This window comes from Pogonomyrmex barbatus, unplaced genomic scaffold, assembly GCF_055798465.1.
Source record: "Pogonomyrmex barbatus isolate J1 unplaced genomic scaffold, ASM5579846v1 scaffold2, whole genome shotgun sequence".
Lineage (NCBI taxonomy): Eukaryota > Metazoa > Arthropoda > Insecta > Hymenoptera > Formicidae > Pogonomyrmex > Pogonomyrmex barbatus.
In genome coordinates, this window is record NW_028297116.1 from 22,925,386 (window position 1) to 22,938,305 (window position 12,920).

The 12,920-nt window shown below is 36.9% G+C and overlaps 1 protein-coding gene and 1 long non-coding RNA gene across 9 annotated transcripts in view; one reads left to right on the forward strand and one right to left on the reverse strand.

Moving 5' to 3' along the window:
- Positions 1-8,482, reverse strand: part of LOC105430144 (uncharacterized) — a 14,298-nt gene extending 5,816 nt beyond the window's left edge. The window contains exons 1-6 of one of the 4 annotated variants that reach the window (XM_089077571.1): positions 8,312-8,482; positions 2,962-3,112; positions 2,797-2,887; positions 2,573-2,676; positions 2,074-2,459; positions 1-1,943 (exon numbers count right to left, since the gene is read on the reverse strand). The exon at positions 1-1,943 is cut by the window's left edge and continues 5,816 nt beyond it. In XM_089077571.1, coding sequence (XP_088933697.1) covers positions 1-1,943; positions 2,074-2,459; positions 2,573-2,676; positions 2,797-2,887; positions 2,962-3,076 — 2,639 coding nt within the window. In that variant the 5' untranslated portion in view covers positions 3,077-3,112; positions 8,312-8,482. Of the gene's footprint in view, positions 1,944-2,073; positions 2,460-2,572; positions 2,677-2,796; positions 2,888-2,961; positions 3,113-3,766; positions 4,335-8,311 lie in introns of those variants that run through there. The other 3 variants (XM_089077569.1, XM_089077570.1, XM_089077572.1) reach the window with 3 other exon arrangements.
- The window catches only part of LOC105430145 (uncharacterized), a 33,660-nt gene extending 21,373 nt beyond the window's left edge, over positions 1-12,287 (forward strand). The window contains exons 1-3 of one of the 5 annotated variants that reach the window (XR_016139409.1): positions 7,799-7,925; positions 11,908-12,005; positions 12,081-12,287. This is a non-coding gene — a long non-coding RNA (uncharacterized LOC105430145). Of the gene's footprint in view, positions 1-7,798; positions 7,926-8,368; positions 8,967-11,907 lie in introns of those variants that run through there. The other 4 variants (XR_016139408.1, XR_016139405.1, XR_016139407.1 and 1 more) reach the window with 4 other exon arrangements.
- Positions 12,288-12,920: the final 633 nt, after the last annotated feature.

Sequence of the window (12,920 nt, forward strand, 5' to 3'; positions counted from 1 at the left end):
ACACGCGGATCGACCGAACAATCATTCAACGTAATACTGGGATTCACTTTGCCTAACGCGGCCTTCCGAATGTTGTCATTGGGATCGTTAGATTCAATGAATTGCCCGGAAGATCCCGGAGACTTGGGCGAGGTCAGCGTTATGCTCAAACTTGCCGGAATATTTAAGCCATAGCCGTCTACTAGTAGATCTCTAGTATCGTTGGAAATCAACGAACCGGTCGATACTTTATTCAGGTTATTTACGTTGTTCATGTTGGATACGTGACTCGATCCAGAATCATGATTTCCTACTATACTCGCTCTACTCGTAGAAACTACATGCTCCATGGAAAAAGTACGCGTTAGCTTAACAACAGGATTATAAAGAGAAACATTTTGTCTCTTATTAGTCTCTTGCCTTTGCGCGATCTGTGGCGTTTTTCGCCGCTTCAGATCGGTGATTGGTACACCCGGAGGACACTTTCTTTTAACTGCCCCGGCTGGAACAATTGACGGATCGCTGGAGAAAGCGTATACATCCATTTTACCGATATGATTGCCGCTTGCAATATTCATACTGTTTGGACCCGTTCTCGAATTAGACAATCGTCCATCCGTCGTATCGTCGATTTTGTTTGTGTATGTTCGTGCGTTGGCAGAAACCTCAGCGATGCGTTTTGCAAGGGTGCTGCCGTTTGCATTAGAGCCAGTATTCTCGATGTTACTCTTCTTCTTGACTTCGTCGGTGTCTTTCTTAGAGAATTCTTCCATCTTTGGCATTGCATTGTTCTTTGAAAGAGATTTAGCGGTGTTCATCGCAACACTAATGTCTCGAACGGGAGACTTCAATTTATTATCGTCCAGCATCGATGGTTCTCTAGCAGTCAATTGGAAGCTTTGTAAGAATTGCTTCTTGTCCTGTTGCTCCGCTGGTTTCTTCAGTGCCGTTTTCGGTATAGTAACACCAGTAGCGGGAGGGGTCTTCTCAGATATTAAAGATCGATCTACGAAGGTTACTTTACGTCGTTGTTTCTCCTGTTTATTCGGCAATATCGACTTTGTCACAGAAAATTTCTCTTTGTCTCGTTGTAATTGCTGAATCAACGCGTTTGACGGTGACGATACATCTTTTTCCATTTGTCCGCAACGCAATAGGACATTACTGATGATTTTTGGCTTTTTCGCGCTGCTACTCTGCGGCGGCGAACACTGCTTTAGCGTTATTTTCACACCATTAGAATTCACGACACTAAACTCGGAATTCGTAGGATTCTTGGCATCCGTTATAGAAACAGTGGACGTATTTTTTAATACTTCGTATCTTCCATCTGAATTCTTCAATATTTTAATCGGGCTCTTTATTTGTTTGTTTGAATCATTGCATGCTGTCGAGGGAGACATATTCATCCCTGATAAAGATGTGTTCATTTCTGATGAAGGAGACGCATTTACTCCTGATGCGTTCATTCCTGAGGCATATGTATTTGTTCCTAATAAAGAAAATGCGTTTGATGAAGGAGACACATTCATTCCTGTTGAGGAAGATGTATTCATTCTTGATGAAGGAGATGCATTCGTTACTGTCGTAGTTGTCGACATTTTCGTAGCATTTGTTAACGTTGATGACGTTGTCGACACAGTCGTCACCATTTTATTTGCTTCGTTTTTCTCTACTGTCATCATTTGTTTGCGATCCATGGGCAAACTTGTATCGTTGTTGGCAACCTTATTCAAATCTTTTGCCAATGCTATTTCAACATTAGTTCTTACAGACTTAATCTCTGATCTAGAAGTTGCTGGATGGCTAACGGGATTGTTTTCTAAATTACTGTCGTTCTGCGTTTCAGTCGGTGGCAAACAGTCTCGAGCTCCGAGTCCTGGAGTCGACGGTCTTTGATGCAACGGTGCTTCGAGTCTTTGTTCTTCTTGCGCTACTCGATAGAAAAACCTCATCGGTGCAATCTGCACAAAAAGTTGAAATTGAAATCTAGTAATAAAAATCCCCTTAAATAATAAAAAGTATTAATTATGAAGTCAATATAATTACAAATATTATCATTTGAATAAGAAAATAATGAAATAATATACAAACCCTTTTCCATGCATAAATATAAGCAACATCCATGAGAGTCCAATGTTCGGGAAGCGTTGCACGTCGATGATGTATCTCGATAGTATACCTCGTTATATCAACACTATATTTCATCGCTATGAATTTCTTCAAGTGTGCGACAGTTACCAAGGCCGGACATTGCAAATATCTTCTGTTAGCGATATTATAATTGTTGTTATTATTGTTAGTATTGTTACTATGGACGTTGCTCGAATTGTTTGTGTCCATGTCGTTAACGTTCAATATAACCAATGGATCTGCTCCTGGCGGTAGATACTCCAAGCTCAAACTCACTACATCTTCCGGATTGAACATTAAACATCCACTTACACCCTCGCCGCGTTGCTCCGGTGTAGCCGAGTTTGCTAATTTTAGAAAATTATGATTTTAAAATTATGATTTAGAATATCATTTATTAATCACGTTAGAGAATCTTGCGCGTAATATAAATATGAACTATTTTGAAATTGTCAATTACCATGTTCCGGATGCTTCTTGTAAAATTCCTTCCTCTTTAGCATTTCTCTATGATATAATCCCGGCACCAATTTATATACAATCTCTTGTAGCGTCTTGTCAGCTCTGTAAAAAGATTGCAATCTTAAACAATTTCTAAAAATAATCTAATCACTTATTGTTATTACGAAAATACAAATAGATGAGTTAAATTCTTGTGTAATTATCAAGAAATTATGATCATACTTGATATTTGGTTTAGCCTTGTTGATCGCATGTTTGCACGATGGACAATGCGCTGCAGTATTGAGATATTTCAAGATGCAGCTTCTGCAAACTGGATGACAAAAACGCGGCATAATTATATCGATATTAATAAAAAAACCTGAACTAAATCTCCACTTTACTTACAAGAGTGCAAACACTCCACCACGGTTGTGGCATCAATGAGGTAGCCCCGGCATAATGGACAGATTAAATGTGGATTGAAATCGCGTAAAAGTAATTTTTTTCCAATACTAGCCATTTCTTCGTTGTGCAAACAAATCGTAAAACACGGGGTCTGTAAAAAGAAACGGAATAATTATTAATTTATTAATTTCAGACTTTAATATAACGTTTCATCGATTATACACAAACATTTGGACAACTTTTTGATACGTATATATCTTTTATTTTCTAACTGTAATTATTTTAGAATTTTTTAATAAAATTTTAATCTTGGATACATATATTTATAGTAGCATATTTCATAATCATTTTTCTCAATTTTTTGTTATAAAACTCTAGTTGTAATGTGTTTTTTATAAACATCGTATTGTATCGTAAATTATAATGCAATGTGTGCATGTGTAACAACAATGAAAAATATAACCGCTTGAATTTTTCAAGTTTATTTGTATACATTTTTATTCCAACATTTATTTATTATAATTACATAAAAAAGAGAGAAATTAAATAATATTATGTAAAAGCAAAACTACAACGAGAATAGAGAATAGAGTTATACGATATTTTTTCTCAAAGGAAATACATATTGTAATATAACTTTAACTAAAAATGACAAAGAATGCGATTCTTCATTGGTATTGTCGAAATATATATATATATATATATATATTCTTGGCGCTTTCAAAATGTTCGAAATCTTCCCAACAGCTGTAAGAATACTCGCAACTCAAATTTTGGTACAAAAGTGTCAGTGATCTATCATTACGCCTAGCTGAATTTTCCGAAGATTTCTCAGGTAGATCTACCATCCCGTTACCCTCGTTGTTGTCTGCGCCATCGTTCCTCCTTCAATCCCCCTCTCGGGTCCGTCTATACATGTGCCAACGGGTGCCTTCCCTATTCCCATCTCCGTTTAGAATCGTCCTTTCCATTTTTCTCATTCGGCCGGCGGCGCGGTTAAACCGCCAAACGTCCCTTGCAACGTGATGTACATTTGCGTGTGTGCATGACGCCCGTCGAATATACCTGACGGTATTGATCGAATATCGCGGTATTTTGCGGCCCGACGATAAGCTCGACTCACCTAGTTATCGCATAACATTCGTCGGTTACGCGAGGGATATCGAATTTTATCATTTTTCTTCCATTTTCGTCATTTTTCTCTCCTTAATGGCCTATACAAATCGAAAGTTGCAAATCACCGGCGCGATTGGCGAATCGCACGCGTGTCACGTCGTAAACGCGAACACGAGTTCACCAAAGAGACCAAATTCCGCCATTTACATCGCGAGATAACACGTCGCGTTCAATATAAGCTCCATCGCTTCCTGCTTCCGCGTGCGAAAGAAAAGAATTTAAAAGGATATTCCTCATGCGAAATCAGAATCGGAAGAATCAGAACGCGACACATTTTATCTTTAGAACGCGCATAATAAATTGTTTATTATTAAAATGTACGCGTATAACTTGCAAAGATATGTAGACAGCGTAAAAAAAAGGCAAAAGGAGGGTTCTTGAAGGAATGAAATAATTCGTCCGATCATTGATTTATCATTATGTATTTTATCTCATCGTCATTTACTCGCCAATTACTGCACCAAAACGCCGAAACGTGTCTTGGGTGAATATACGATTCTGCGATGTCTACTACGTCTATTTATACCGAACTGCTCCAAGACGGGGAAAAGGAGTGAAAGTCTCACTGCGGCAAACGGAACGCGGGAACGCGTCGCGGAGCGCGAAACTGATTCTGAGGGTGTCTATATCCAGAATTATATCTCGATATTATAATAATATGTACAATCACAGATAATGCATTGTACGATAATAATATAATACAGAACGTCGCCTTTTTATTTTTCGCTAATTTACTCCATTCCATCAAGTCTTTTATTTTTATAAATAAATTAATTTATAAGACTTATGAAATAATCACGTATCGTAATCTTTTCTATATATAAAAAGACTTATGAAAAATTAATTAACAATGCAATTAATTTTATTAATTTTCTTCCTTTACGTGTCACCTTCTATCATTCTCTCTACTTTCGTTAGTCTTATTTCTTTTGACATTGACATTACATCTTGAATCTTGTAATTAAAATAAGTATCATGATAAAACATTGAAAAGACGCAACTCTGATAAATATCATATATTGATATCATACATTTGATCTCGATAGTTTAGCCTTATTATACAAAAAGTTTGCAAATAAAATAATTTAGATATACAATACAGCATGCTAAAGAGCTTGTGCCATTGAAATGCTGTTTTTATAATAAATTACACTGTTAGAAAATTTGTGTATTTTTGTGAAAAAATTTGCTGGTTAAAATTTTTATGTTAAATAATCTACATATTTATATATGTATATTTTTATATGTATATTATATGTAAATTTAACACATATCTACTATGTTACCTGACCTTAACAAATATAAAATTATTAAAATGATTTAAAAAATATGTTAAAATAACACAATTCGTACGTATTTATTAAATATGTTAAAATTTACTCAAAAAAATCTTGATTTTGCTTTATAACAGGAGTGGGGATGACTTGTTATTATTCTTTGTATAGTTTCGGCATAGTCTCGAATCTTGACGCATCTCGACATGTTTCAGTGCTTTGTCTTCTAGTATTACGATACAAGAATTACTTCATCTATCTTTTAGCAGCTAATTCTTGTCATATACATTTTTATTTTATTGCTATTATAATTTAATTGAACTTATTATGTGAGTTATTGTTAGTTTAATTTTTAATTCATCTGAGATTATAAGTGCTTCTTGTAACTTAAAAGTATTTATTCTTCTCGTTCAGAAGTAAATTTAAGACTGTCTTTTTATAGAGTTTTTTGATATAAGCGACATTTCAAAATTTTTTCCTACCATAATTTTGTAAAAATAGTGAAGAAATAAACTTTTAACAAATAAATAGTGTAACTTTTACATATATCAATTAAAAGTTTTAGCAGTTACATTTATAGACTGTAAAAAGGGCACTTATGTGTTAATTTTACCACAAAAATTATGTTAATTGTAACACACAGTTAACTTAAAAAAAAAAATTAAGGTCAAGAGTACATTTCTTTTTTGTTGAAATATTAACATAGTGTCGGTATTACTATTTAACACATCCATATTATGTTAAATTAACACAAAATTTTGAATGGATCGTTTGGGACATGTGATTTATGTTAAATTCAACATATTTTTCCCAACAGTGTATGATAATTCTTAGTAAAAGGGTTGTGTCAAAGTCCACTACATCCATATAATGCAATTAACGGAAGAAAACCGCTGATACGCACAAAAAACACATGTGCTTCGGAAATTAGCATGTGCTAGAGCATCTCTGTGTCATCCCGGCCCAGAGTGTCACGAACAAAAAACGAACGCAAAAGTGAACGCTGAAGCGAACGCCTTTTGTATAGGAATTCTTCTCGGAACATTAGATAATGCTCAAAGTGACAATGCGCTTGTTCTCTTTCTCATCTGTCTTGTCGCACGATATTATCCTAATTTAAAATTAAATGTGAATTTTTGTTAATGTCTTTCTTCATTTCCTCCTTTTCTTCTATTTCTCACATGTTCGAAATTGCGTTTCACGCGTTTCATATTTTCAAAGAGATTTTACCACTCGCGTCAATGAGTTTGTTGACATAACGCGACACGATATTTTGGATTAATTTACGGCGAGGAAAACGGAGTGAAATTCGCGAAAGCGCTTAGTACTCGTCAAAGAAGTTGAGGTTAATATTGTTTTCAAATGCTAATAAGACGCTACAAAACACGTCACGCTTGAACATAATGAGCAATCTTCAATTTTCATTCTCGTGATAGAAAAAATGATCGCAAATGTCAAATCCTTTTCAGTATCAGGTTTACTGGCATATAGAAAAATGTAAACGGTAAGATCTGAGTAATAAGCAGCAATTACAATCGAAATTGTCGAAAATGAGGAAATGTTATTTTAAAACTCTCCGCTGTAATTGGTCGAGTTGTTTACTACTAAAATTTTATTGCCTACATATCTCTATATGTCGCAAGCATTAGATAGCGAAAAGTACGAAGTACGAAGCATTCGATGAGTCTACCAGCCAAACTACCGTTCGCAGTCACCTAGCAACGAGAGAAAAAGAGAGAGGGAGAGACAAAGCATACATATACACACGCAGCCACGAAAAGCCAACATCGGGGGAGAGATTTGACTTTTCTACTATCAAGAGCAGGAAAAAAAAGAACAATTTACCATATCAACCATTCAATTCTGTGATCATACATGGAAAATCTGTCCAATACAATTGAAGATCAAGTCTTCACGAGACGAGAAATAAATTTAAATATTCATGAAACGGATGCTGCGTATTTTATTTATATTCAAACAAATATAACAATCAATTATCTGTAATTAATCTCTGATCTCTAACTGATAAGAGATAGATTATAACGAAACGTTTCCTATCATTTGATATCGAAATAAATAGTTTATTAATATACACATTCTCGAAATAATCAACTTTTATTTCATTTTTTACAATTATTTGTATATTTGCACAGTTCATTAATAGTTTAATAATCCTATAAAAACGATATAGATCTTAGATAGAATTCTAAAACTCCAAAAGTTTTTGACTAGATTCAGAGAATCTTAATATGATGAAAATAAAAAAACAGAAAAATGTATTCGCTCGATGCTTTTTCACGCTTAGAAAATGTTCCTATCGAACACATTTTTATCAAAATAGAAAATGTGCAAGTTATATATCTCAACATTTCACGTGATCGACGATTGGCCGTTAATAGCGCATCTCACCAGCGATGCTTTATTCCAGCGTGTTTGTCTATCAACGAGCGCGAATCCTGTGTACGATTTCATCGAGGAAGAGGCAATGCGGAATGAGAAAATGCATAAATACGAGTACGTACGCCGTAAAAAGAAATATACGTGTGTATACGTGTATACGTGTGATACGTGTGGATGAGAAAGAAAAGGGAAGAAAGAGCTACGAAGGGAACAGAGAATACGCGGAGTACAACAAAAAATAGACGAAGAGAACATCGTCCGTCAGTCCGTCTGCCCGCCCCATTGCTCCATCTCTCGGCACACAACACAAATGTTGTCTGTATGCACCGTCAACCGGCGGCGCATGCTTGGCGTTGTACACGACTCTATTTTGCACGCAGTTATGTGTGTGTGTGTGTGTGTGTGTTTGCGCGCGCGCGCGCGCGCGTGTATGTGTATGCGCGCGCGTATGTGTGGTGTATCTATACGTACGAACCTAGGATGTATGCGAACATACTTACGTGCGAGCATGCGAGGAGAAACGCTACCAGCGAAGACGAGAAGGGACGCTACGTGCTTCAAAAACCGCACAATTCCGAATACGAGTAAATGCACGCCGCACTCGGACACACGTTCCTTACGCGGCACAATCGACGACAACGACAGCACAACGACGACGCAACGATATAACTACCACGGTGGCGGCAATATCGCAATGTACATACGAAGCCTCAATGGCCAAGAACGATGTCTCGGGATCTTACTACGTCCTCTGTCTCTCTCTTTTTCTCTCCCTCTTCCTCCCTCCTTCCCTCCCCCCGTCGCGCCTCTTTGGCGGCCTGTCTTTGTGCGGGGTAGCCAGCTTACGATGTCGCGTGGTACGGCGCGATCTCGCCGTTTGCATTATTCCCAAATCGATCGATCGCGATCGGGACGATCGCCCATACTCGCATCGGTTTGCGCCTCGCGTCGCGAGGCGATCGTCTCGAAAACAACGATGAAAAATGAAATTTCTCGGGAAAACGATGAGGAAATCGTGACAAACAGGGCGGTCACGAAATTACGAGTGCCGGTGGACAGCGCCGCGCGGGGCACTCGCGAACTAATGGCACAACCGCAGCCACCAACTCTCGATGCGAGACGACGAGGACAGGCGAAGAGGGAGCGCGCGCAACAGTACGTTCCACCGACGATGTCTCATACCGAACTAAACGGGAGAGTTGGAGCGGGAGATGCCCTTCCCCCTTCCGCGGGCTCTCTCCCCTCCCGTCCTTACCGACCCTTCTGATCCGTTCTCCTCTATTCTTTCACTCGTTCACTCGCTCTCTCGCTACCTCGGCTTTTTCTTCTCTTTCGTCCCCGTCATCATTGTCCGTCTTTCTCGCCTGTCCTTCGCATCTGATGCGACCAGCTCTGCCGGTTCGTTTGGCTCGTCCCTCCTCGTCCCTCCTCGTCTCTCCTCGTCATCCTTCGTCGTTGTACATGTGTGCTCACTTGCTCTCGTTCCCTTTCCATCCTTTTCTCTCTTTCCCCATATATTTTTCTCCCACCACTTCTACCTGTAACACTTCTACCTCCTCGCACTTGCCCTCCCTTTTCAGAGTGCCCCTCTCTCTTTGACCGGATAGTACTAACACAGTAACGTTGAATTGCCCCTCTCGCAGTAGTAGCACCGAGTCCCCTTCCCGCGTGTTAATCGTTACCAGCTGGGGTTACACGACTGCCAACTTTCCCCGCTTCCCCCTTGTTCCCGTGCGCTTATCCGTCATGGTATTCCTCTGTCGCACAGCCCCCTCCAGGTTCTACCATCTCTCTTTCCCTCTTCGCTATATAAACCAAGAATAGAGAGTAGCCCTTGTCTCTTTCTTTCTTTTTCATTCTATCTTCTTCGCTTTCCTGTTTTCCCTCCTCCCATATGGCCTTCTTCTCCCTTTTCTCCTTCATACAAGTTTCTCTCAGCCTCCCCTCCCTGAACCTCTCGATCATCCTTTATCTCGCAACTCTGGTCGCTTCTCCCCATTTTGTTCTATATGTTTGTTCCCTTACATCGAGCGCCCTTTTCGTCCATCTTCCTCTCCCTCCCCTTTTATTCTTTCTTACTTTGTCTCTGTCCCCTCTCTTTTTCTCCACTATTCCTTTCCTTCTTGAATCTCTATTTGTTCCGCTGTTCTTTTTCTCCGAAAAGTGGCTCCCCACTTTTAGTCTTTCTTCTCTTATCTCTTTCTTTATGCTCGTTCACTGCCTGCTCTGTAATCGCACCTTCCCTTTTGTTCGTATCCTTCTCCCTTTTTCTTCTCTTCTTTCTTAGTAGGTGTAATTTTTCCTTTTTTCTTTTTTTTGCCAGTTCTCCTTCTTTTTCTTGATAGATACAACGCGGCAGCTCCCGCGATATACGATCATCATTTTTTATAATCTGCGGTTTACCTGATGCCTATGATCAAAAAAAAAAAAACACTGTTGCATATTCGAATGTAACATAAATTTCAAATAAATCACGTTATTTTCATTCTAAAAAAAGGAATTATTAGTCTTTCGCATGTGATGAACGTGTCAAGAAAGTCTCAAAGTGGCACGCATGATGTTCCCTAACAACATGCGACATACTGCGAATCATTCCATTTTCGTACTGCTTGTACTGTGATAATCTGTAATGTACTGAGATCCATGCTAGAACATCACTGACAGTATCATTTGGTTTTTTTTCGTGCGCGTATATTCTTAGAATTTCCACAGCGGTACATACGCTTTTTCATCACACGCGTATATTCTCAGATTATACTCAGAGATACGAAAATGATATGTACGCCTTTCTATCGCACGCGTATATTCTATAGATGTAACATTTGTCACGAAATATTATCGTCATAAATATATCGTCATTTAATCGTTATTTTTAAGCCATTTTTAATAAATAAATAATGAAATAACATTATTAATTACTATCTTTCTTTAATTAACTAATTAACTATAATATATAAATAAGAAAAATATTTCGCATATTTAATACAATTATTAATAAATTCATAAACAAATAAACAAAATATATAAAACAATTTATAAACAATTTTATAAGAAAAATGATTCTTATTAAACATAATATATTCACAGCTTTATATATGTAATTAAATTATCTACAAGAATTACATATGCAATCGAGATTTTAAAATTGAGACTGTTTATATGACAATAGTAACATTTATTAACCAGATCTGTCATATTTTATGCAAAAATTCTGTATTCACTTATATCATTATTTTAGTAGCAGGTTTCATTCCAACGTGGAAGTGAAGCAGCATCGAGCCAGGATCCCAAGTTGGAGGGATGGTCGTTTTAGAAATATGATACCAAGATAAAAGATGTTTCATCACTTTCTCTTATTTTTTTTTATTTTTTCATTATTTTTCATTTTTTCATTATTTTTTTGTAAGGGGCGTCACGTATATTATAGATTTTCAGTGCTAGCAATCAATATCGGAACGCAACCTTAATCTACTGAAAACTTCCCATTTTCATCCTTTCCTAATACTGTCATCATTCGCTGCGAATATTCGCGGCGAAATTTCATAGAAGATGTTACCCCGGACATAAGAACGTACTTAGAACGTATTTAATCGATCGCAGTATGTATGAGAATATTCTGAGATAATCGCAATATACGCATTGCGATCTTCTCAGAACATACTCAGAACGTACGCGTGCTGTTAGAGTTGTAACATGACGAGTTATTTTTGACGACAACGTACATAACGACACAGGCAAATGTCATGTTATACACGATCAAAAATATCTAAGATACAATCTAGAACTAGAAACTAGGACTATACATTTAGTGTAAGAAAACTGCGTCGCACAAAGAGTACATACAATTATATCCTATATAGAATTAAGATTGCAAATTATAGGATGCGCTGCACATTTAGAAAGATAAAATATATTTATGATAAAAATGTTACGATAGTTTGATTTGATTAAATCACGTAAATATTCCACTATGTTTTACTATGTCTTCTTCACTATATATGAAAATGTGAATATAGATATATAAATCACATTTCTCAAATACTTAAAACTGATTCGAATAAATGAGAACCACTGATCTGTTCTTTCCTTTGCTCAGGTAGAGGTTGAATTAAGAAAGATGGCGGCAGTTTTAATGGAGAGACACCAATGGTTAAAGAGCAACACTAAAGCAACACTATAGCAACACTAAAATCGGTACGTTTGTTCAAGATACATTTAACTTCAAAGTAAAATATAAATAGTAAAACCTTGATTTTCATTTCGTTTAAGCGCTTTCATATGGCTACTGCTATGAATACTGTCGTATTATCGCACTATACAATCAATATGATATATGTGTAAAAAACGCAAATATTAAAATAAAAATTTTTTCTGTGCGCTTTAAAGCATTTTTTACATGAAAATCTCTCGTTAAGTTTCTTCATTTGTATAAAACAATTATATATTAACAATTATATAAAGCAAGAAAGAAAGAAATATATATTCAATATAATGTATAAAAAGTCGGAGTGTAAAACACATCTTAATGATTAATTCGATTAATTGCGTTAATTTAATATAACTTGTGACAATATAACGCCTTTGCATTATGCATTATATGATCATGATCTAACGCAAGAAAAGTGTAGATCTAAAAATGCGCCAAAAAATGTAATGTACCGACAGTTTCGTATTTGTCGAGATGAAAACAGAGCGAAGATACGACTATGTATATGTGAGGAATGATTACATTTGCGAATAAATACATTCCGACATCTAAGATCCTCAATGCGAGTCTTCGTGTGCAAGTGAACAGTAGAGATCTCCGTGACACGTGAGGCCGCCGTCGCTATTTGCGCTTATGCCGCGCCTGCGCCATCCGAATATTCCTTCGCGTATATTTCGCCAAAGTGGTATCCTCTTCTTTTCTCTTGAGAAAATCTTGCAAATCTCATAGCACGTTGTCTAAATATATAACGACGAGATCGGTTGCATTAACGATCATCGACTCGTTTACATTTTTTAGTCAAGTGTCCAATAAACTTTCCTTCTTTCCCATACTACAGATATGAATGAAAGAAAATGACATTCTTTTATTAAGTGTTTTAATAAGTGTTGTTCTATTCTAAC